General features: G+C 43.9%; 1 protein-coding gene across 1 annotated transcript; it reads right to left on the bottom strand.

Moving 5' to 3' along the window:
- On the bottom strand, positions 1–25,126 carry LOC132573310 (lipase member M-like). The gene is made up of 9 exons (XM_060240817.1): positions 25,014–25,126; positions 22,008–22,101; positions 19,849–20,047; positions 14,780–14,889; positions 14,244–14,380; positions 7,435–7,581; positions 5,045–5,116; positions 1,690–1,755; positions 1–272 (listed from the first exon to the last, which is right to left on the bottom strand). Exons 1-9 carry the CDS (start codon positions 25,110–25,112, stop codon positions 42–44), a joined length of 1,155 nt encoding a protein of 384 aa, XP_060096800.1. The 5' UTR covers positions 25,113–25,126; the 3' UTR covers positions 1–41.
- Positions 25,127–26,704: the final 1,578 nt, after the last annotated feature.

Genomic DNA, 26,704 nt, shown 5'->3' with positions numbered 1-26,704 from the left:
GCGACCCAACAACAAAACCAAGTCTTCTGTCTCAAACTATTTCAGTTGTTCTCCATCAAACCCAGAATCTCTGAGTACATTCGCTGAGGAGCATCAAGGCCCCAAAGGAAATCCCAATGGTTCCAGTCAGGCAAATATTTATAATGAATTACATTTTTCAGTCGAGATCTTAACTGTGCTGTTGACTTTGGCACGGAATCCCAGTCCTGACCTCCAGTCCACATTGCTACTGGGACTGTGATTTCTTCTATTCTATACAAGGGAGGAATGGTCTGGGAAAAAAGGTAAATGATATAAGACAGAGGTCATTTTTAGAAAAATAGGTGGCAGAGCTCATTAGCATAACTCATTAGCATATGCCACCCACCCACACCCAGCCAAAAGCAACCTGATGCAAGAAAGAAGAGCCCCAGGCGAGTGAGGCCTCCTTGGGCTGGCTAGAGATCCAGCCAGCCCAAGCAGGCCTCATTCACCTGGGGCTCTCCTGAGACACACACCCCCAGTCAAAAGGCCAGCAAGCCACCCACTGCCCAAAATAACATAAGAAGTGAAGAAAGGGTGGCGTGAGCTTCTCCAGGGGTTAATGAGGCCTGCTGGGGGCATAGCAAAGCCCCTGGCAGCTGGCTGGCTGCCCTAATCTCCTAATCCAGGGACTGTTATGCAGCTGTACCTACTATTCAGTGGGCAAGGTAGGCGGGGAGGAGGGGGGGCGTCAGAAAGATTCAGGAGCTGTGGTCCTGTGAGCTCTTGCTGAATCTGAAGCCTGATATAAGAACATAATTGATGTATTACTACACAAAATGCGTCATCTGCAAAATTTCAGGAGAAACCAAAGAAGGTGTGATAAAATTAGCAAAATGTCTCAGGAAAATTCCTCCCATAACTGTATATGTGTGTGTACCAACTATTTTGATTCATCCTAAAGTTAAATCTAAAGCAAATTTGGACATGAAATATCTGAGGAAATTAAATGGGAAACTTTGGGTATGATTTCTCACAGAAAATGATATCGCTTTGAGCTATATCCACATATGTGTGTACAAGCAGCTTCCTGTTTATGGAAGGATCATTTTCCCTCCTGTGTGGGCAGCTCTTAATCAGGGGTCCCAATGTGGTGTCTCAGGGGTACCAACATGCCTGCTGACACCTCTTCTGGTGCCTGGCAGTTATTTTTGGCAAGAGGACAGGGCCAGGTGGGGCTTTTTCACAGCAAGGCTTCTGATTGGCTACTGTGCAGATTAGCTGTGCAAATTTTTTAAATATTACTTTGGCAGCAGCTACCACCACCACACAAGGATCTTCACTGTTTGACTCAAGTTATGTTCTGGCAACCAATTTGTGACTGGCCCCACCATCTGTGGCAGCCATTTTATATCTGTACCCACCCTGCTGTGTCAGAATTCTAAAGATGCCCACAGGCTCAAAAAGTTGGGGACCTCAACTTAAAGCTATCAACTGACAGGCATATATTATGAACAAAGGATGTGTAAAACAGTCATCTAACTCTCAGCAGAGCATCCACATGTGGTTGTTGGAGGGAAGCAAGGGAGAACATTGAACATTAAAGAACTGCCAAAGAAACAAAGATTAACAGCTTCGTTCACCCGGAGTTTAAAACCCAAGATTCATTTTGGGTTCCCAATGTAATTTCATCCCCACCACAAGCACAAAACTCCAGTACATCCATACCTGGTTGTATTTCTTTATGTTCTCTGAGCCATAGTCAAAGTACCTCGCTTCTCCCGTTTTAACTAACTAGAAAATTAAAACACACACACACAACAGTTAAGTACGTGTTCTGGACCCTCACAACATAACAGGCATTTACTACATAATTGACAGTTAATTTATATGACTTTTGATATTGCAGTATTGAGAGAGAGGGGCCTCTTGTTTATCTCTAGTCTGAAGAAAGGAATGTGCTGAAGCTGTAAAAGGATACTGTGCAAAGAGTCTTGTACCAGGTCACTGCCTAGGTTGGTATGTGGAGAGATAAGATTGAGGGAAATTTTGGGAGGGGCGGGGGAAATGTATTCGTGGCTTGGGGCATGCGCGGTGCTGTTTAGTTTAGAATGTGAGGGGATCTTCTTATTGGAGGGTCTCACAGGCTGTAGGTTTTTTCATGAGCTATATAATAAGCTGTGCTGCGTCACAGAGGCAGAGTTGCTGGGTGGATCTTTCTGCTCTCAACTCTCCATGCAATTGCAATTCATGTTTTTCAATAAACGATCCTTGCTGGACCCAAACGTGTGAGTATTCTCTGTCAGGGGGACAGTGCTTTCTGGGTTAAAGTCCCAGGTCTGGGTTAGAGTCCCAGGTCACTACTCTACATGTGTCAGTATGTTTGTCAAAGGAAGCATCATTGACATTTTGTTCATAATAAAGAAACTGGCTAAAGTCTCTGCAATTAATCCTCAGGGAGGATCCTGCTAAAATGGCAGACCATGATCAAAGCCTTGAATGAAAAACTTAGCATGATCACTCCTAGGCTGAAGACCTTAGGACAATGAAATGGCAGGCACAGCAAACAGATCAAAGCAGGCGCAGGAAGCACAACCCAGTGATATTGTTTGTATGATACTATATTAGGGATGTGTGGCTGGATATTGCTGACCCTAAAAGTTATCCAGCATGAGGTTGGGTTGGCTCTATCAAAGGCAATCCAAAGGCTTCCTGGAACAAATTCCAGATCTCTTAACATTGTGAATTAATGAAGCCTGCCTCCCTGTTCTTTGTTGTGGTGGTGGTGGTGGTGCTTTTATCTTATTTATTGATTTGATTTCTATTCCTCCCTTCCCTGCAAGCAGGCTCAGGGTGGGTTACATTGAATCAATAACAGATAAAAACAATTTCCATATAAATACAGCTAAAAACCTACAAGGAACTAATTAATACATGATGGAACTTTGGCAACATATCTTTCTTGCTTGACTTCTCCTGACCTTCGTAGAGCTCTCATGATAGCTTGCTTTAATGTCCTTCCTTCTGCTATGCAGTATGGGAGGTTTAAGAAAATTCCATATTCCAACGGGTTTTGTGTTTGTGGTTCAAGGGATCTAGAAAGTACTGAACATGTTCTCCTGAACTGTACATTTTACTGTGATATTCATTTACTTACCATATTTTTCAGACCTTAAGACGCACTTTTCTCCCCCCAAAAAGTGGGGGGGGGGGAAAGTGTGTGCATCTTATGGTCCGAAGGTACGTACCTTCGGGGGGCGAGGGGGCGATCCGCTGCCTCTTCCTCCGATCCAGCGCTTCCCCCGCGCCTGCTTGCCTGGCTCCATCTTCTTCAGCAAGCACTGGGATCGCTCCACGTGGCCCCAGCGCTTCGCAAGCGCCGGCTGTGGCGGGGGCAGCGTGCTTCCTCCTTGCCTGGCTTCAGCTGTGATGTTTAAAGCAAGCACTGGGATCGCTCCCTCCCCCCTCCGATCCCAGCGCTTGCTTTAAACATCGCAGCTGAAGGCAGGAACACAGGCAAGTAGGAAGCACCCGCTCCCTCCACAAACGCAGCGCTTTGCGAGCGCCAGCTGTAGTGAGGGCAGCATGCTTCCTACTTCCCTGTGTGCCTGCCTTCAGCTGTGATGTTTAAAGCAAGCGCTGGGATCAGAGGGGGGAGGGAGCAATCCCAGTGCTTGCTTTAAACATCACAGCTGAAGGCAGGCACACAGGGAAGTAGGAAGCACCCGCCCCCTCCGCAAACGCAGCGCTTTGCAAGCGCCGGCTGTGGAGAGGGCAGCGTGCTTTCTCCTTGCCTGTGTGCCTGCCTTCAGCTGTGATGTTTAAAGCAAGCGCTGGGATCACTCCCTCCCCCCTCCGATCCCAGCGCTTGCTTTAAACATCACAGCTGAAGCCAGGCAAGGAGGAAGCACGCTGCCCCCTCCGCAGCCGGCGCTTGCGAAGCGCTGGGGCCACATGGAGCGATCCCAGCGCTTGCTGAAGAAGATGGAGCCAGGCAAGCAGGCACGGGGGAAGCGCCGGATCAGAGGAAGAGGCAGCGGATCGCCCCACAGGAGGAAGGTGCGTCCTATCCTCCGGAGCGCCTTATGATGTGAAAAATACGGTAGATCCTCCTCTTCAAAATCATGAGAGACAATCTGATGGTGGTAAGACTCTTTTCCTGTTGTCCATTCATAACCCTGAGATTATTGAGACTGTGGCTAAATATCTGTGCTGTGCTTCTAATAGGAGAGCAATGTTTCAAATGTTGGGGTAATCTATGTTTTATCCCTTGCTGATTGTACACGTCCATGCTGTTATGTCAATAAAGGTTGTAATACATGATGGTAAGCCAGCAGTTCAACTAACCCCAGGTGTATGCTGAATATATATCCAAAGAGGACCAGCATATTAAATAAGTGGGACTCAGTACTTAGCTATACTCACTTTGGCAGAAGTTGATAGTGTAACAACATAGGCAGGTTAGTGCAGGGGAGGTACCCACCACCTCAGGAAATTTGTCACTACATGGATTTATTTCACAGTGTTTCTTACACTAAAAGAGTTCCTCTTCTTCATCTTAGGCTAAATTGAAGTATTTCTGCTTTTTCATTTATGTTTAGTGTTCCATTTCCTTTGAATCAGTCTATGAAAAAGTGACATTCTGAACAGGCAGATGTTTTCTGAACATAGGCTAGATACCACAGGTTTCAGTATGAAGTTACAATTGCTAGATGCAACTAGATTGCACTGAAAATCAAGAATCTAGAGCTGCAAAACACTCTTGTTCCTTTCTCACTCAACAAAAAGAAAGTTATTATACTGTACTATTAGAGGAAATAGAGTGGTGTCATGGTTAGAGTGCTGGGCCATGACCAAGGATATCTTGGTTTAAATTTCCTGTCTGCCTTGCAGCAAATTGGGCATTTTTGTCAATCTCTCTCTTTCAGCCTAAGCAACCAAACAGGATTATTGTGATTATAAAACGAAGGTACTGAGCTCCGTAGATGAAAGAAGGGATAAAAATCTAATACATGGATACATTTTATAGGCAGTCAGATATTCAGATTTGTTCAGGAGGTACATTTACATTCAGTAACTCTACCTGGCCCCAGTGGAGTACTTGCTTCACAGAAGTATAGTCTGGAAATCGTGACGCATACACATCAACCCGGCTCTATAAAGAAAGGATCATTTTAAAATAATTTCAAGGCATGTGACATTTCAATGCCAGGTGTTGTGTGAAGCAGCACGTCAATTTCTCATGCATTGCTTTTGGTCTATGGTGTGGCTTTTTGAGACAAGTGCCAAGAAGCAGCAACAGGGTATTAGCTGCTAAACTGAAACAAAAAAGCAACTGCTCAGGGAATCCCTCTCAACTGGAACATCTTCACTGAGGAGCAAACTATACAGAGATACATTCATTTATTACTGGTTATTGGATGAGTGTGAAGTAAGTGAAGATACCTAGCTCTGTTGAGAATAGTTCACAATGATATCAAAGTCATCATTGCTAGCAGTCACTTATGGTCCTATCCTCCATGAACTTGTCCCCTTTTAAGTTTTTGGTGCCATGGCTTCATCTTCTGGCAAAGTATTCCACATTTTAATCCTTAAATATTTCCCTTTATCCATCCTGAATCTATTGTTCATCAGCTTCATTGAGTGTCATTGACTTCTACCATTTCAGAAGAGGGAGAAAAAGTTCTTTCTAGCCACTTTTTCTATTGCATAGATATTTACAAACCTCTATCATGTTCTTTGTCTCTCATCTTTTTTCTAAATGGAAAAGCCCAAGGTTTTCCAGCCTTTTGCTCACAGGAAAAGTGATCCTTAATCATCTTCGTTGCCTCCTTCTGTACTTTTTCCTATTCTGTAATATACTTTTTTAAGATAAATCCCTCATCATGCCTACCAAAATATATTTTATAGAGATTGCATCATATCTTTTCTAAAGTGCCATATTCTGCTGATGTTTTAAATCTCTTTTTATACTATAAAGTTCTTTGCTTTGTGAAAATATCACCTAAATAATTAAACAGTTCATAACATAGTATATAGAATATAAAACTATTATTGATAGAGAGAGATATAGCAGGAATCCCTAAATGAATGCAAATCAAATTGCCTTTGCATGGGAATTTGGAAAGGCTTTCAGCGGCGCGCCATCAAAAACTGGGAGAGGTATTTCCCTCCCCAGAGCACTGCAGCCCACGCAAAGGACCTCTGTCTTCGTCGGGTTCAGCTTCAGCCCACTCAGCCTAAGCCAGGTTGCCACGGCCAGCAGTGCCTGGTCCAAATTCCCTGGGACGCAGTCATGCAGGCCATCCATTAGCAGATAGAGCTGGGTGTCATCTGCATATTGATGACAGCCAAGCACAAACCTCCGGGCAACCTGGGCAAGGGGGCACATATAGATGTTAAATAACATCGGAGAGAGAACTGCTCCCTGGGGCACCCCACAGTCTAGTGTGCGCCTCTGGGAGAGTTCGCCCCCGATTGCCACCCTTTGTCCCCATCCCTTGAGGAAGGAGGAAAGCCATTGTAAGGCCAACCCCCTAGCCCCTATGTCGGCGAGGTGGCGGGTCAGTAGCTGATGGTCGACCGTATCGAACACCGCTGACAGATCTAACAACATCAGCACCGCCACGCCACCTTGATCCAGTTGCCGCTGGAGGTCATCTACCAGCACTGTCTGCGTCCCATGGCCTGGGCGAAAGCTGGACTGGCAAGGGTCTAGGATGGAAGCGTCATCCAGAAAACCCTGCAGCTGCAACGCCACTGCCCTCTCGATAATTTTACCTAAAAACGGTTAATTAGAGACCGATCGGTAGTTTGCCAATTTGGCCGGGTCTGCTGTACATTTTTTCAGGAGGGGACGGACCAAAGCCTCTTTCAGAGGTGTTGGAAAGCGCCCATCCAAGAGGGATCTATTTATTATGTCCCGTAAAGGACATCTAAGCTTCCTCTGGCAAGATTTAATCAGCCAGGAGGGGCAAGGGTCCAAATCACAAGTTTTTGGGCATGCAACAGAGAGAATTCCGTCGACTTCCTCCAGGCTGAGTGGGTCAAAGTGACCCAACACTAAACCAGAAGACAGGCACGGAGCCTCAAGTTCCTGTACTGTATCCAATGTGATGGGCAGGTCTTGGCGGAGCGACGTGATTTTATCTGCAAAATGTTTCGCAAAAGCCTCACAGCCTATCTATAATTCTCTAACATTTGGTTTGCCTTGTGGCAATGTAGTAAGATTTCCAATTACTCTAAACAATTGTGCCGGGCGCGAATTTGCAGATGCAATCTTGGCTGCAAAGTGGTCTTTCTTTGCGGCCTTGACTGCCATCTCATAAGACTTCATAAACATTCTATAGGATGTTCTCGTCGCTTCGTCCCGAGTATGCCGCCACTGCCTCTCTAGTCGTCTGAGCCCTTGTTTCAGCTGACATAGCTCCAAGGTATACCATGGAGCCATTTTTAAAGAATGCACAAAAATACCGTATTCAGATTTTTTTGGTTGAATCCACCAAGAAGGAAAAGAGCTTGCTTGCAAAGTACATCTATCAGTTTCCAGCTGCATATTCGAGCCACAAATGCTCTCTGTCTTGGATTCAGCAAAGAGAATTCTTTTGTACCAAATATAATCTGCAGACAAGGATACAAAAAAAGAAGATTCTTCCCACTCTAATTATTTGCAAGCCTACTCAGAAGAATGTCTTACTATGTTCAGCGATGCTGAAGTGTGCATATTATTACAACCTAAATCTTTCAAACATGTCATAATTCTTGTCAGTGATACATAATGGCTTTTGTTTAATTAGTTTAGATTTTATTGCTATCTTTTGGTGTTCTCTACACCACACATGCACACCTGCATACAAAAGGGATTGCCACTCCATTTTTGTGTTTGGATGAGCCCTGAGCATGCACCCTAACTGCTCACGTTGAGCTGCATTTAATATTAGCTTGAAGGTGGGAGGGGAACTTTTATTATCAATGTTCTGTATACATAGAAGAATTCTTGTAGGCACAGGGCAACCATGGGATCGGATACACTCTGTCTTACTCCTAACAAGAAGAGCAATTAGCAGGAATGGTGAAAACTCTGATCAGGAGTTTGATCCTCATAATGTTAGGGAGCTTGATCAAGAGAGTCAGTTTGGTGTAGTGGTTAAGGGAGAACTGGGTTTGATTCCCCACTCCTCCACTTGCAGCTGCTGGAATGGCCTTGGGTTAGCCATAGCTCTCGTAGGAGTTGTCCTTGAAAGGGCAGCTGCTATGAGAGATTTCTCAGCCCCACCCACCTCACAGGATGTCCGTTGTGGGGGAAGGAGATCGTAAGCCACTCTTAGACTCTAATTCAGAGAGAAGTGCGGGGTATAAATCTGTGGACTTCTTCTTCTTAATTTACCTGGTAATCATGTTTGTCTCAGATCACCTCAGAATTCATCTCAAGCACTTTGAAGAGCAGCATTGTACATGTGCAGTAGCCACTTACGTTATAGGGTGATGGCGAAGTCATGCGTTGATAATAAGAGAGAAATGTCTGTCATGGCTTGCAGATGCTTTTGACCTTGCACAGTAAACTAAAAGTTCTTGATTGCCACAGAAGAAGTACTTATCTCCCAAAGCCATAGTCAGGTCATTAAAGATTCTTATAATGCATAAAATCATTTGCATTTCAACTTTTTTCTGTACCTGCGAACTCAGATACATCCTCAGATGCACAGCCTTACTGAGAAGACACTGGCATTTAATGTAAAAGATTTGCAAAAGTTGACTGGCTGATGGCAAAATGAATCATCTAGGTTCAATGGAAGATACTGAGTGATAGAGTTAGAAGGCACACAGAGAAACCAAAGTAGTAAGTTCAACTAAAAAATAGGGGAGGGGGTTTCCTTTTAACTGTGTGTCTGTTAACGGTTGGGTGCAGCTGAGGCAGATTGAGAGCAGGGAGTGGCAATTGCAGGAAGCAGCCTGCAACTGAGCCTGTGGACACACACAAATTGTTTAGAAGCAGATTAACAAATTGTCAAATGATCGGCTCCCACAACACAACTGGTGAAAGGGACACTGTTGTGTCTTGCATTTCAGTCCCGAAATTACAACACAGCGGATGCTACAGAGGTGACAAGTGGAAGTCCACTGGTCCCCAGATGTACCTCCGCAAACACGCTCCGCTAATCAAGATCCGTGGCGGGAAGTTTAACTGGCCAGGATTGGACCTGGCCAGACTGAGGGTTGTTCCGGGGTATGTATATAATCGGGACCGGACCAGCGTTGCCTTGCCTTGTGATGTACTTGCTAATAAAACATGTTGCCTTCCACACATCTCATCAATCAGTACATTACAGTGGCAACGAGGATGGGATTCTAGCCAGGTAACTCCCCAAGCAGGACTTCGCTGACCTGGCCGGAGACAAGGAAGGCACGCATGCGAGGGAGACGGAAGCACCTGCCGCCGCCATGGCTAACCCAAGTGGGACAACGGGCCACCTTGCAGAGTTCGACCTCGCCAACCCCGATAGGTGGGAGACCTACACGGAGTGGGTCGATTGCCACCTACGAGCGAACATGATTACAGACGACAGCCATAAGAGAGACGTGCTCCTAAGTGTCTGCAGGGAGGCCACATTCGAGATCACAAAGGGTCTCTCGGCCCCTGCGAAGATCACAGAGAATCATCGCCTGCCGATTCCTTTTACACAAGAGGGATCAAGGGGAGGGAGAGACAGCCACTGTCTACCTGGCAGCCCTCTGCCATATTGCAGGGAACTGCAGCTTCGACAAGCTGGATGAAGCCCTGAGGGATTGCTTCATCTGGGGCCTCCGAGACGAAAGACTGCAGCAAAAGCTCTTCACAAAGGAAGAGCTCACTCCCAACTCGCCTTCAATGAAGCCACCGCGTTCGAGTGAGCAACCAAAGCTTACAACAACACGTGAGCGGAAGCTGTCCACCAGGAGGAGATGGCACCAGGCAACCCAGAGGAGGAGGAGGCAAACCAGCTACGTCGCCAACTAGGAATGGGTCCGAGAGCGCTCACGCAGCCACGAGCAACAGAGAGACCAACCAACACCAAGTGCGCCAGCTGTGGGGATCCACACGAGCACCGGGACTGCCCCTACCACAACGTGGACTGCAGGAACTATGGAAGAGTGGGCTACATAGTGCGGGCTTGCCGAGCGAAGGCCACCCACAGACGCCAGTCCACCAACCACGACTCGACAGATGCCTACTCGACCGCATCGACTGGCCTGCAGGTAATGAACTTGCCCCTCACCACCCCAGATAAGGTCAGGGTTCCGGTCCTAATTGAGGGCGCTCCATGCCTAATGGAGATGGACTCGGGATCCTCCATCTCCATAATTTCAGAGGAGTCTCTAAGAAAATTCTGTCCCCGTGGGCAGCCCTGGTTGCAACCAGCAGCCTTCATACTGCGGGACTTCCAAAAAAACCCTGTACAGATTTTGGATTGGGCCACAGTAAAGGTAGAGTTTAAGAACTTTAAGGGCAAGATGGACATTCTCATGGTCAAACGCCAGCTCACCACATTACTCGGGCTGGCCTGGTTTCGACCACTGGGTATTCAAATAGTGGGGGTGCAGCAGATGCAAACGCAAAATTTCAAGCACGTGTGCTGGGAATTCCCAGAAGTGTTTGATGGGTCCCTGGGGTGCTACAAGGGGCGTCCCATCACATTACCCCTCGATCCCCACGTGAGACCGATAAGGCTGAAGGCCAGGCAAGTTCCATTCGCTCTTAAACCAAAAATAGAAGCGGAGATGGACCGCCTCACAGCCCAGGGAGTGCTAGAACCGGTATCCTATGCTGCATGGGAAACACCCATAGTCACTCCAGTGAAGCCAAATGGAGGTGTGCGCATATGTGCTGATTACAAGTGCACAATAAATAAGGCACTTCAGGACAACCCATACCCCGTTCCGGTGGTCAGCCACATACTGGCAGCCCTAGCAGGCTCTAAGGTTTTTGGGAAACTGGACTTGGCCCAGGCGTACCAGCAACTCCCGGTGGATGCTGAGACAGCAGAAGCCCAGACCATTGTGACTCACAGGGAAGCTTTTCGGGTGTGACTCCGGGGATTTTTCAGAGCATAATGGATGCTCTTCTCAAAGGGATCCCTGGAGTGCAACCATTTTTGATGACGTTTTGCTCGCCGCCCCGGACGCTGAGGAGTTCAGCAGCCGTCTGCGTGAGGTACTCCGTTTCCAGGCGGCGGGACTTAAAGTAAAGCGGGAGAAGTGTTCCCTCGAGGTGTTGAGGGTAGAGTTCTTGGGGTTTGCAGTAGACGCCGTGGGAATCCACTCAACGGCCGACAAGATCAGGGCTATTGTCCACACCCTGGACACTACAAAGTTTCTTGGGATTATTAAATTTTTATCATTCATTTTTGCCCCACAAAGCGGCCATTGCAGAACCCCTTAATAGGCTCCTCGATAAAAACGCCCCATGGGTCTGGGAAAAGAAGCAGGCTGCCACTTTTCAGGCAGTCAAGGACCTCCTAGTTTCCAATGATGTGCTCCACCATTTTGACAAATCCTTACCAGTGATTCTGGCTTGCGATGCTTCCCCGTACGGGGTGAGCGCCGTTCTGGGGCACCAACTCCCGGATGGGAGGGAGGTTCCCGTGGCCTATTATTCGAGGACCCTGACCCCTGCAGAGCACAACTATGCCCAGATAGACAAGGAGACCTTGGCAATAGTGGCGGGTGTGCATAAATTCAACGACTACCTGTACAGTAGGCGTTTCACGATCGCCACGGACCATAAGCCGCTACTGGGCCTCCTCGCCCCAGACCGCCAGACACCGCAAATTCTGTCAAAGAGCATCCTGCGGTGAAACCAGTTCCTCAACTCGTACACATATGCCCTGGTCCACCGCCCCGGCAAAGCTATGGAACACGTGGATGCCTTCAGCCGCATGCCACTGCCCTCTATGGACCCGGATCCCGCCCCCCCGCCCACCATGTGATGCTTATAGAGTCTCTACCAAAGAGGCCCCTCCACGCCGCCAAGGTAGCTAGGGCCACGGGTAGAGACCGCATCATCGCATGCATTTTAAACTGGGTGGGAAGGGGGTGGCCCACGGGCAAACTGGACGCAGAATTCAGGGCATTCGCTTCATGCAGAGAAGAATTGTCCATGCACAAGGGGTGCCTTCTCTGGGTGACAGGGTGGTGGTTCCCCCCCATTGCGGAAGCAAGTGCTGGAAGCCCTACACGAAACACACCCGGGGATAGTGCGCATGAAGGCCCTGGCACGTAGCTATGTATGGTGGCTGGGGATGGACGAGGAGATAGAAGGGTGGGTTCGAAGGTGCCAACCCTGCCAAGAGTCTTGACCTGATCTGCCCAGTGCCACTGTCCACCGCTGGGAGTCCAACAGGATGCCATGGTCCCGGTTACACCTAGACTTTGCGGGGCCATACCAGGGCCAAATATTATTTATCTTAGTCGATGCATACACCAAGTGGCTGGAAGTGATTCCCGTAGCTTCAACCTCCACCGCGGTGGCGGTCATAGCCTTGCGAAGGGTCTTTTGCACTCATGGGATTCCAGAGACCCTCGTCACGGAAAATGGGACCGCTTTCACCTCCCAGGAATTCCAGGAGTTCTTGAATCAGTACCTCATCTAGCACATTCGGTCCGCCCCTTTCCATCCAGCCACCAACGGCCAAGCAGAGCGCATGGTGCGCACCACTAAAGAGGCCCTGGGTCGCATTGTACAGGGAGATTGGGATCACCACCTGGCAGCCTTCCTATTTGATAACAGAATCACCCCCAACCCCGTCACCGGGTTAAGCCCTCTCGAGTTACTAATGGGGAGGAAGTTGATCACGAGACTAGACAGGTTGCATCCTGACCGGGCTACAGACCTCTGCAATTCCCCCGAAACCAGGGAAGCCGCTAAGGGATTCTTTCCAGTGGATCCAGAATACGCAAAGAACTTTGCAAGCAGGCCGGAGTGGTTAGCCACCCGGGTGCTGCGGGTTACCGGGTCCCGCTCCTACGAGGTCTCGTCAGAGGGGGGCCAGATCCTAAGGAGGCATATTGACCAGCTGCACTGTCGCACATTGCCAGAAGAACCGACAGTGATCGGGGGAGCAGGAAGTGGGGGAGTACTAACAGCAACGCCCCTGGAAGCTGCCCAGCCTATGCCAGCCGCACCAACTATGCTGGTGGAAGAGCACCACAGCGGAGGGAGCACCACCCCCAGAGAGGAGATTCCAGAACAGCAACAGGTGACGGACAGCCCTTTTCCAGCGTCACCCTACCATGAGGAACCAGCCGCCCCGCCAGCCACGGCAGCCACTCCAACTCCCTAAATAACCCCGAGGAGGTCAACCCAGGAACGCAGGGCGCCAGCCTACATGAAAGACTTTGTGTCTTGAACTAGGGGGGGAGGAGTGTTGTGTCTTGCATTTCAGTCCCGAAATTACAACACAGCGGACGCTACGGAGGTGACCAGTGGAAGTCCACTGGTCCCCGAATGTAGCTCCGCGAATATGCTCCGCCAATCAAGATCTGTGGCGGGAAGTTTAACTGGCCAGGATTGGACCTGGCCAGACTGAGGGTTGTTCCGGGGTATGTATATAATCGGGACCCGGCCCGCGTTGCCTTGCCTTGTGATGTACTCGCTAATAAAGCATGTTGCCTTCCACACGTCTCATCACTCAGTACATTACAGACACAAACTGATGAATCTGCTCCATTGAGAGCACATATACCTCAGTGCTATTCTGGATGCACTGGCTCCCAGTTAAAATCTGGATCAAGTACAAGGTTTTGCGCTTTAAATTTTTAAACATTAAGATTTTTATGCAAACCTGCCCCAAAAAAAAATTTGGAGAAAAATGTCTTTCTCTCAGTGTGGGCCTGATCTGTAGATCCAGGTATCCACAGATCTTCCCAGACTTGAGAATAGATAATGATTCCTTCTGAAAACCAAATTAGATGACTTGTTTGACCTACCATTAGTTCATCTGAGACCTAAAAAATATTTTTCCCCTCCTTTTTTGTTTTTAACATCCAGGCTGATTAAGAGCTCTGGAGAACTCAAAAGTTTTCACACAATTTGTTTGTTTATTCATTTTTGCTGATCTTAAGAAAAGGAACTGCATAATTTTGGATTTGGATTTTCCTACAAGATGTGCTCAATTTTATATACTTCCCCAAAAATCCTTCTTGAAAGTGTTCAGACAAGATGGGTGTTTGTTTGGCTCACAATCTTAAAACATATCAGCAGTAATCTAAATCACAACAGAAAAATTATATACTTGCATACAAACCTTCAGAAATATATCTGGTAAACGTAGCAGAGGCACTAGCGGAGCTTTACTATATTGATGTGTATATAGAGGTCCCAAGGCAAAAAGCATCTTAACTTTTGAAGCAAGTTGCGGCAGGACAGAAAATGCAAACAAGGCTGGAAAACCAAGAAACACTTCACTTGGCATGCTTTTACAATAAGAGATGAAACAGCATACTGGCTTAAAACTAAGGTTAAGAATATTGAAATTCACTGCAGCAGAAATCTTTGTTCATGAACATAAAACAAATCTGCACTGTATTTAGATTTTTCAGACCCACACATCAACTATTGACTATCCTGTTGTGTCAAAATCTGCATTCTGCCACCACCCTAGAGGAACTATTTAAAAAGTGTGATATATCCCATGCCCATCCTAATCTTTAGAGTATAGTAAAGCTCACAATGTTTCCTCTCTATTTCTACTGCCTTTGGTCTGGGGTAATAGAGACTAGAGTACAAACGTGGCCAACAACTGATAAAACATTATTTTTATGGTGTGTGCTCTTCACATACCTATGGTGCTTCCCTCAGCATGGGCAACAAAATAGATGTCTTTCTGTCCAGTTTTCTGCAGAATAAAGTCTATGAAGGCTGAAAGGTCATAGATGCCCATTTCATGAAAACTAAAAACAAAAATAAAACACACAGTGGGGGGTAAGAAGTGCATTCCTGGGCTTTCTTCAGACACTCTGGTCTCCACAAAGCACCAAGTAATCATATTGACACAAGAGCCACAATGTTTAAGCAGGTTTTTCCTTGGCACTACATGATTTGTGGTTGGAAGAAATTAGATTAAGGTAACAATCAAATGAGCAGATGTGGATCAGCTTTCTAGAATCACAACACAGCCAAGATTTAATGCTTACCCTGGACTATACAGTCTTAGGCTACAAGAGATAGTGAGTTGGATGCATTCTCCAAAGAGCAAAGCCCATGTACATAGAAAAATAGCAGCTCAGGAACGTGGTTTTAATCTGATTTGATATGCTGCTTTTGTAGGCCCAGACAACATTTCTGTGGTAGAGCACTCTCCAACACAAGACTCTATCCCCCTCACTGATCAGATTCTTAAGTTCCTACAGCCTAGGAATAGTTTTACCTCTAGGTTTTGCTGACTGAATAAAGTGGCATATTGTCCAATAAATTAATTGCAGCTAGATTTGTACTTCAGGATGTTTGAAGGGGGAAAGTTTCTGTACTGGAAGAAGATATGGTCAAAGTAGCTATCTACCCACAGAAACTATAGAAGCCTTAACTCAGACTGATGATAACAACATAACAACATAACTGTCTGTGAGACAGCTGTAAAACGGTAACTGGGTGGATGCTGTGGTTATCATTGTACCTCCTCACCCCACTCCCAAACAGTCATGCAAGTATCCAAAATACTGCGCATAACATGTGGAATTTACAAGCAGAGAAGCTGTGTTTGCATAAACTCTGCACTGCAAAAGTGCAAGATGCATATATTGTGCAGGCTTAGCTTACACTTAAAAGATCTGAAGGAAAGACTAGCTGAGATGGGGCCAGTGGAGGTAATCCAGACTTCTTTTCCTCTACAGTTCCATTAGCAAAGGAATCTGAATAACTGGTCAATTAAAACCATAGAGTTAACCACAGAGTTTCTGGCAATTCCTAGAGAAACATGGCATCAGTTTCCTGAGGAGTGGACACACTGTTGTCAACAGCTGCTCCCCACCCCCATTCTCCAGTTAGCAACCATAGTGTTAAACTATGGAACTTTTTAAAGGGGAAAAATTCCTCTTCATCGTCTGTATGACAAATGGGCATAAATGGGATGGGGTGGACAGGAAATGCATGGACCACACTTATAGCTCCTTATCAATTCTCCTACAGATAAGATTTTGGTCCAAAGACCTGGTGGGGGGAGAAGAGATGAAGACTTGACCACAAAACATATCCTAATAGGATTTCATGCTCATCCCTATCCATCAATTAATCAATCAATCAATCAACCTTTAATGGCATATAAAAACAGATTAATAAACAGTGGGTTAAGGGACAATAAAAAGGTTATGATAGTGTACATCAGGATTAAAACACAGTTGCAAAAGATCACAGTTAAATGAGACAACAGGACTGTACCTTATCTTGATGAATCTTTTTGGCCCAGTACAAAAATGAGGCAGTATTCATAGTTATGTCAGGAGTAACATCCTTCAGAACAAGCTGGACCTTATCTGGATCAGCCAGGCCCATCTTATTTAGGAAAATAGGATCCAGAAATCAACAGCGAATACTTACATAAAAAGGGCAGTACAAGAGAATATGTGAAATGGATTCAATAGCTCCGGACTTACACGGACATAGTCTGGCCGGGTAGGGTATATTATGAAATCTACCATATAGAACTGCTGATGGCATAACATGAAATCTTGCCAATGAAAAGGCCCTACGCTGTTGAGGACTTTGCAAAGAATAGAGATACGAAGCTATATGTCCAACATCAAACGAGAACCTTAGACTCACAGGAGAACAAGTTTTATTAGCGGCACTGTGGAGATTTTGTAATTCAATGTCCAGGATTCTGACTTTAATCATATGAAATGCCTCTATTTGTGAGAGCATAGAAAAAGACTCTATAGATAAACCAACAGTGCAGATCTTTTCCTCGATAGAATCTAGCCAGTTAGAGTATCTAGATTCTAAAAGCATTTGAGTGATAAGACTGGAAGGATCTGAATTGTAGTGTATTCGCAACCAGTATTTAACAGTTAACAGCCATGCCCTAGTTTCAAGTGGAACCTGCCCCGATTCTAAGCATAGGGCTGTATAAGGCACACAAAAAGGCATTCCCAGAATTTTACGGAGAAATTTGGATTGGACGCATTCCAAGGAATAATCAAACGCACCGATCCATAATGGGATACTGTATAGTAGTTGCTCACATGTTTTAGCTTTAAAGACTTTCAGAGCAGCCGGCACAAATTGGTTGCCCTTATAATAAAAGAAACGACAGATAGCCTGGGCACTGGCCTTAGCCATATTGGTTGCAGACCTTCGCTGTACAGTCCATGATGCATTATATTGAAAATGGATACCTAGATACTTAAAGTGTCTGACCTGCTCTATTCTATTTCCATTAAAATCCCATTTAAATAATTTCCAAGATCTTGAAAAGACAAAGTTTTTAGTTTTTTCAAAATTAAGTTGGAGCTTATTGATTTCAAAATACTCAAGACATCGGCTAAAAAAGCGCTTCAAACCCACTTGCGTGCAGGACATTAATAAAGCGTCATCTGCATACAGTAACAGTGGCATGTGAGTGGGGCCGAGTTTAGGGCTATGACCGTCAGCGCCAGACAGCGTCAGAGCTAGATCATTACGGAAAAGGTTAAATAAGGAGGGGGCAAGAATGCAGCCCTGTTTAACACCCTTATTAGATGGAATTTTTGCCATTAACTTTCCAGCTAGGGAGCATTTGACCTAACAAGTTGTTGAGGTATGCAATTTTCTGATAAGAAAAAGTAATCGCTTATCAATATTCAGTTTATCCCAAAGTAGGCCTCTATCTATGGAGCCAAAAGCTCCTTTGAGATCTAGGAAGGCCGCATATAACTTAAGCTTGGCCTTCCTAGTATATTTATTTACCAGATGGGACAAGATAATACAGTGATCCAGTGTGGATTTCCCATGGCGAAAACCCGCTTGTTCTGGTCCTAGGATTTGTTGTTGAGTCATCCATGCAGTAAGTTTGGCTAACAGGTGCTTAGCGTACAGCTTGCCAATTATAGAGAGGAGGCTAATAGGTCTAAAATTTGAGGGAGATGAACAGTCACCCTTCTTGTAGATTGGTACTATTACTGCATTTGTCCAAGCCTCGGGCATTAAACCAGTTTTATCAACCATTGCAAAAAGGGCAGCAAGTAGAGGAGCCCACCAATCTGGGTCTGATTTTAAAATTTCACGGGATATCGCATCTGGACCAGGGGCTTTCCCAGCCTTTAGTTGGACAATTAATTCCCTTGTCTCATCAGAATCTACAGGGGGCCAATCAGGTAAATCGCTCAAACAGAAATCAGATGGTTCTAATACACTTCTACCTTCCTCATAAAACACTGTTAAGAAATGTTGAAGCCAGACATGAGGGGGAATAAGGGACGTGAAGGGAGCTTCCCTATGGAATGCACCAGACACTATGGACCAAAATTGTTTTGATTTATTTAAAATTGCCGCTTGTACCAGTTGCTCCCAATGACCAATAATATAATCATTTCTCTCTTTTTTTATAAGTTGCTGGAGTTGGGACTTGAGATCGAAGAAACTAGCAGGAAAGGCAACAGCCTTAGATTCTCTATAATGGCTGTAGGTAAGACGTAATAGTTTTTTCAAATTCCTACAACCCCTGTCGAACCAGGGATTTAAGTAGCTTTTCTCTAGATTATTCTGCAAGTTCCTCCAAGGTTCAGATTTTTGGTTCAGAGAATCAATCATATGTGATATTAATGAACTGTAGAATTTAAGAGTTTGGAGTGGATCATCAGCACAAAGTATTAGGGATCTATACTCTAAAAATGGTCTAGAGTTAAACAGTAGTTGGATTTTTGAATTTAATGCAGGACCCCTGGGAATTCTTAATAAAGAGGCTGACTCCTCACTCTGGACTGAAACAGGGGACAAAAGGTTTAAAGAGGAGTAGACTTTGATAGTCAGGATTAAAGAAAAGTGGTCATCCCTATCAAACTGCTTTTTGAGTCAGCAGGAACTCATTTGCATATTAGGCCACACCCTCACACCAAGCCAGTGGGAACTGAGTTCCTGTGTGCTCCTGCTCAAAAAAAGCCCCGAGTCAGACTGTTATTCTATCAAGCTTACTATTGTCCACTCTGACTGGCAGCAGCTCCCCAGGTATCAACAAGAGTTTTCCCAGCATCTCTTACCAGAAACCAGGGCCTACCATGGAACAGCATGCTTTGGATATAAGAGAGTAAAACTATAACATTGAATGCAAAGAAATCTGAATGCAAAAGTCATGATCCTCAGAAGGCCAGCGCTCTAGGCAATCACCTAGTTTGCCTAGTGGCAGGGCCGGCCCTGCCCTTGTAACAACAGAAACTGAGGATGTTCTTTTGTTTCATTATTTTACAGTTGTACGATTTAATGGCACAGCCTTATTTCCCACTCTTCCTCCAAAGCATCCTTGGCTCTCCCATCCTTCATTCCACGTCTTCAGAAGGATAGTTGGGCTGAAAGGGAGTTACCAGCACAATGAGCTTCAGGGCAAAATGCGGCTTTGAGCCAGGGTCTCTGTGGTGTCCTTTCTAGATGCAGTTGCGACTTGACAGGGAGGGGGGGGGGAAGTCTGATGCACACAGTCTCTCCCTCAGTCAAGTAACTGAAAATTAGAGTTCTTTCACATTCACGCTCAATTTGCATAGCTATAAGGAATGCATAGCTATAAGGTGAATCTTTTTAAGCCCTGGACTTCTATGGTCATATGGACTATTTTACATAAAAAACTGCTTTAATGATTGAAAAATAATCTCACATACATGACTTTAACCTATACTACAGTTGTCTTGAATTCTATACCTTAGTAATTTTACACCAAATAAACTTACCTAAAATCCCAAAATTCTTGTTGGTCAATTGAAAAGTGTTCGTGTCTTCTAGACCATGAATTCCCTCTGTGATTGCCAATCCATACATCATACCCTGCATCAGCTAAGATGAAGCCCAGGCTATTATGGGGCAGGTTTTCTACCCAATTACTACCCTCTTTAATCAGGGCATGTATCATCAATACAGCAGCCTTTGATCCTGAAATGTAAAATTAATATCTCTGCAATGTGGCATATAAAATACAAAAATCTGCATTATGGACCATGGAACAGTAGTTAGAAGGCTGAGTTTGGAGGGTGTGAGGAAGCTCAAGGCAAGATACACATCACCAACCACCCAACCCACCCACCCCACAAAAAAAAAGAAAGAGAAAGCAACTGAAAGCCCACTATTTCAGGACAATAATTTGGGACAGGGAAGCAAACTGTGTGTGTATGTTATATTGTTCCACAGATTCTCTTACCTGCTCACTCTCCCCCCACCCCAATAATTTTAATAGTGGTATAAAAAAGGCAGTTTTGGCAGGTGAAGCTTTCCTGGCAATAGGTCACTGATGCATAAGAGTTAGAGCCCAGCAGAGCTGAGAAATAGATGCCAGGGTGAAGAGAACAAAAGGAACTGAGACAGGTTGAACAGAAAATGTGACTCTGGTCATAAGACAAAGGAAAAGCAGAAATAGTTGAGAAACAATTGATTAAAGCAGATATAAATCAGTTCTACACAGATAAAAAATAAATTGAGATTTGGAAATGTGGAATGTCTAGCTCAGCATCTGGTCTTGCAGTTAGAAGACAAATATGTAAATTTTTTGCTTGCCTTTTGAGCTCCTCTCTGTACTGGAGTATCTTCCACTTGGAGTTTTTTGCTCCAGTTTGGCAAGGTTGTTTTTCTTTTAGCATCCAAACAATGTCATCCTCTAATCATCCACTGGTCATCAATACCTGGGGTGGTCTTTGCTAAGGGGCATCCAATATGGCTATAATGGCCCCCCACCTGGGCAAGCCCCCAACCACTCCTCACCCTGACAGAGGGGAAAGAAAAGAGCTGGCAGTGACCATGCCCACCTGGAACATGGGTAGGCAGGCAGCAACTGTCTCACTTGGCTGCCATCCAGGGCTAAGGCAAACAGGTGGCAGTTGGCTGGCTCAGCAATTAATACATGCCCATCCCCCACCCTCTTGGAGTATCAAATAGGAGGGCATGAGCTGACCCAGTGGTCCCATGTATGCCTGTCCCTTGCCCCTTCTATTGTTTAGCTGTGTGGGCAGTAGAAGCTGGCTCTCAGGGAAGCCCATCCCTCAGGACTTAGGGCAGCATCTGGCTTGGCTGCCTATGGGCATATTCACCTACCTTGAATGGAGTGAGAGCCACCTCTTTGAGCCCGAGGTGACTAAGACAGGTGGGCCCCATGATTCCAAGGCCTCATCTTAGACATTTGCCCAGAAGTTAAGAATTACAAAGACTGCCCCTAATCCGTACAGCTCAACATTATAATGATCTATTGCCATGATCTATTCATTCCTCTGACTTCCCAGCTTCCTTTAAAAACAATGGCTTATGCACATTGAAACAAAGTCCCAAAACACTAGAAATGTTATGCTGTCACTATGAGATTTCAGATGATACTGCCAACATATTTTCCAATATGTATTTTCAGCCAGCTGTATCATGGCTAAAAATTGTTTGAAAAGCAAACAGCCAAAAGGTAAAATTCTGTGGCAAGGACTTGTCAGGACACAAAGAACTACACAGCTAAGTCACTAAACCTAAGGAAAGTTTCAGGTTGTCATTTTCAAAAAGCACCTGCCTTTGAAACTGCAGGGACTGGCAAAAGCCATTCTTTTTTTTCTTTTTTTAAATCTGTGGTTGAAAAATTGTTCTGAGCATTCCCAGATCCTCAGGCATGTCTAAAGTAGGTCTTGCCTCGGTGTTTTTTTCTTTCCTTTTTTTGTTTTTGACAACTGGAAGAATCATGGCTCATGTAAAACACAGCATCAAATCATGTTTAGTAATGTGATGGCTCATGGATAGACTCTATGTTTGTTAGTGTTATAGTTGATGTTTGTTAAATGTTATATATGTTATTATTCTAATAAAAATTTAAAATTGAAAAAAAAAATAACAATTCTACCATATATTCCCATTTCATCTCATTTACCTCCTGGAATTCTGTTTAGACTCAGGTAATAACCATCAAATGTTAGCACTTCATATTCTTCAGAAGGATAGCCCCAGTACTGAATTATCTCACTCTGTAAGGATACCAAGACAAACATTAGGTCAACAGTTTTCAGCAAAGTTGTAAAGCAGATGTTGGAAGCTGAGAAGTTCCTCCAGACATGCTGTTACCAATGTAATGAAGTCATTATCTGAGTTAAATATAGCATTTAGTTGCAACATAGGTGGCAATTTCCATTTAGATATTTAGGAAACATGAGTAGGCTACTCCAAAACTAACTACCAAAAACAGACAACACCAGAACTAGAAATTATCCATTGCCTCTCTAGATCCATACCTTCACATGCTGGAGTATATATATGGCAGAAATATATACCCAACATGGTACCCTGAACTAGTAGCTCGCTATTGCACAAGCCATATCGAAAGTAATGCAAATATCACTTTGTGTGGCAATTCGAGGAAATATAGTCACACATAAGGATTACTCAAGAAAGAGCTGTTATACTCAAAACATATCATATATTCTTTTAAAAGGCATACTTCAAAAGTGCCTGTTTGAAGGTCTCCAATGTTATATTCTCCATGTAAGCAGAGAATAATAAGGAACTTTAAAATGCACAATAGACAACACATAACATATCCCAGGGGAAAATATTTGATCACTTAGAATTCATTCATTTCATGGTATCTCATAGCTTTATTAAATACTAACGCTATTGAGTTAGTGGTTTTATATTATTTATTAGGGCAGTGGAAGAGGAGCACAACCACAGTCCAGGGTTTGGTAAATTATGTTGAATGAGAATCATGTGAATAAACTGAAAATGGGCTTTTTAAATACTCTTACCAAATATAATCGCCCTAAGAAAATAAGATACATTCAGTAACATGCATCCTTGAGTATATTTCTGCTTTTTAATTCCACCACCACTAAGGAACGGCATTTTTCATAGTCCACAATTCTTTTTGTAAATGTGCGAGACTTGGAATATAGATTCCAAGCCTGAAACTGGTTGCTAATAAACTTTGCTTTCAAAATGGCTATACGTCTGCTTCTAAGTCTGCAGGGTGAAGAAAGGCTTGTTAACTGCCACAGTCTCTGAAACATCCTGGGTATTCAGCAACTTAAGTCATATTTAGAAATGAAGAATGACTATACAAATTATTATTGAAATGGTCTACAGAAGAAGAAGTAGTAAAGTCTCAAATGGTCAAATGGGCAATCAATGTAAACAGAGAAATACAAATGGATACATGGGAGCACCTTTGGAAGAACTCGATGAAGATCTCAACTTGTCAGAGTATTAAAGAGAACTGTTTTAAGATGATGTACAGGTGGTATATGACTCCGAAAAAGTTGGCCAGGATGAGTAAGAAAATATCCGATAGATGTTGGAAATGTAAAAACCATGAAGGTTCTTTCTTTCATATGTGGTGGACTTGTGAAAAAGCGAAAGAATTTTGGAAGATGATACAACAAGAAATCTCCAAAATTTTGGGTTATGACTTTAAGAAAAATGCAGAGACTTTTTTGCTTGGATTACAATTAGAAAAATTTCCAAAGGAAGACAGGACTTTAATTTGGTACTTGCTCTCAGCTGCTAGGACATTGTATGCGCAGCTGTGGAAACAAGGAAAAATACCAGAAAAATGGGATTGGATTATGAAAATTCTATTGTGGAGTGAGATGGACAAATTAACTAGAATTTTAAGAGGCTATGATTTAGATATATTCAAAAAGGAGTGGAAGAAATTCAAAGGATATATGGAGAAAGAGTGGAATGTAAAAAAGACATTGGACAATTTTTAGTAGTAGTGAGAAAAGAAAAATATTGAACTTTGATTAGTTAGCGGTACCTTTAGTATTGAATTTAAACTTATAACTTCGGGGAAGTCAAATATTGGAGGAAGGGGGGGTTGAAATATCATATGGGTTAGCATAGATAAGATGCAATTAAGCTTTGTAACCATATGTTATTAAAAAATTGTTAAAACAGAAATGAAGAATGACTGTAAGAATATGTGAAAAGCTAAAAGAGGCTGAAGATCAAGGAACCTATCCTCTGAAGGAATTGTACCAGTTCCTGCAAAATCCCAAATATTTGAATGAAGGGCAGTTCACATGACCCAGAACTTGGCACAATTAGATATTCATGCAGAGTATGTAACACTTGCTCCATGTTAGAATGAAAGGACTCAAGTTCAGATGTAAAATGTCCAGAAAGTTCAAAGCCATGCAGAAAAAGACAAAATCCTAGTGCTCTGTTTTGCTTTGAGCAAAAAGAAATATTTGCAGGCCTTAGTGTCCTAAACCTATTTTGCTGCTTTGAAATAAAATGCATAATTTATAACATAGTTAACATATCAAATTGTATAATGGGCACATTTATGGAACAGAGTTTAAATAGTTTAGTAGTTTACAAACCAAAACCAAATAGCGAACACACTCCATGCTAAGGTAAAAGCACCTTTAAGACCCACAAAGTTCAATTCTGAGTACAATCTTTCATGTGCATGCACAGTTTGTCAGATAACACTTCATCACTCTTTGTTCTACTGCTTCAGAGCAACACAGCTACCCATCTGAACCATGCTGAGGTAAGACAGACATGTAAATTGTTGTGTTTAGTACATTTAACTCATTTCAAAAGGAGGAAAAATGTACCAGTTCCTACAAAATCCCAAATATTTGTTTTTTTCATCACTTCCTCAAATTTCCCTGAAATGCTAAAAAGCATTTCATTCATTCCAAAATGGATTTTTTTTCAGTGCTCTTCCAAATTTTCAAATCAGGTAAAGTCCTCAAAACATGAACTCAGCTTCTCCTCTGTTCCTGAATTTAGCCAGACCTTCACATCTCTAGGCTCAAGCTGTTCTTCCATAATACTTGTCAGAGAATCACTCTGTTTGAGACCATGAACCAAGGCTAAGTTATCAATACTGCTATTGTCCTCCTTTGTTTAAGCACACTGGAATACTTACCACATTCATAAACTGTTCAGGATTCATTTCTGTTCTGCTTTTGGCTTCTTCTGGACTCACTGTTCCTTGCACAGCCATCACGATGAGCAGTAGCCACATCTTGGAATATCTGCAAAATAACAAACTATTTTCGATATTAAAAGAGGTTTATCTTATAGCTGAGATGTCTGCCAGAGATCCACAGGGCAATGATCTCTCTTCCAATTCACATGCAGAGAAGGTGTCTGAGTGAAGCAGAGAAAGAAAAATCAGGGCTAACCTCAAACTGACCTTCAAAAAGAGATGCTATCTTTGGAAAGTTGTATTCTTATACAACCATTATTAAATGCTAGAGTTTGAGTGGTTCTAAAGAATCATATAACTAGTTTTCCTGCCTGCGAATGTGCCTTGAACTTTGCTTCTCAAACAAGAGCCAAGACAAGACAACTTTACCAGTGACTCTTTCAAAAGCAGAGTGTAACGCTAAGTGGCATGCAATTCACAGGAAAATAAGCAATACCAGGATGATTGCAGCCTTCTGGCTGTGATCATAATCAGATTGCAGAAACAATCACAAAATCATTTTAATGGACACTATCATAACTGGGATAGATGCAGATGGACAAGGAGAGAAACAGCTCCCATCTTCTACCTTCCCTTCTCAATCTGTGTCTACTCTTGAATGTCCAAAAGCAGGAACAACACATCAGGTACACACCCAGCCCCAAAATGTAGTCAGGTGCAGCTTCATCTCTCAAGTCCCACGACATCACTACACATGCGCACAAAGCTCCCAGCCTCAAGGTACAAGCTGTGATTCCATCATACCATCAAAGACATTCATCAACTTGTAGCTTGGGGAAAACAAACCTTATCTGCAAAGATAGAGAGAGAAAATTCAAATAAGGTGTCTGAGAAGCCAAAGATGAGGGGTAGGTTGGAAGAATCACAGAGTTGGCAACCCTAGGATTCTTTTGCCAGGAGATTAAAAAGAGATTCTTGCTGTTGTTTTAATCCAACTGCTACCTTTTGCCATTGCTCCTTTACAGTCATGTGAGATGTAATATATCCGCAGCAAGCTTAGAAGCCTCAACACAGACTGAAAGAGAGAAGTATCTCCGCTGCTTCCTACCCCAAAAGAATTGTGACTGTTTCTTTCATGGGGTGGGATCCAGCTACTTCTTCTGCTCCACCTCACCTATTCCTCCTCCTTACTGCAGCCCCTTTCCCATGTAGTTTGGGGTTTTTTTGTTGTCATGGACATAGCCAGATATATAGGGAAACAATTGCTGGTCTTGGATAATGCTCATGAAAGCCAGAGAAAAGGCAGATCTGGTCTCCCAGCTAAACATTGTCAATATGAAGTCCAGAGACCCATAACAGAACTCTTGGATATGGCCTACAGTAGGTTAGAAATAGTATAACACAGAGGTGTCAAATTAATTTGTTATGAGGGCTGAATCTGACATAAATGTGACTTTATGGGCAATCTGTGCCATAAAATGTATTGCCAGGTGCCAGACATATGAACTTTATAAAGGACCAGAGATATAATATTTATAAAGTTCTGTGTTGATGTGTCCTCACTGCAAAACCCCATGGGCTAGGGGTGTGTGCAGAGGAAAGTCTACATTGGCAAAGTGGAGAGCCAGTGGTGCAGTGCTGGGCAGATGCAAACTCCTTCCCCACACTGCTCTCACTGCCAATACTGT

Source organism: Heteronotia binoei, chromosome 6 (genome assembly GCF_032191835.1).
Source record: "Heteronotia binoei isolate CCM8104 ecotype False Entrance Well chromosome 6, APGP_CSIRO_Hbin_v1, whole genome shotgun sequence".
Classification (NCBI taxonomy): domain Eukaryota; kingdom Metazoa; phylum Chordata; class Lepidosauria; order Squamata; family Gekkonidae; genus Heteronotia; species Heteronotia binoei.
The sequence above is the reverse complement of the archived record's forward strand: the minus strand, read 5'-3'. Positions and strand labels throughout refer to the sequence as shown.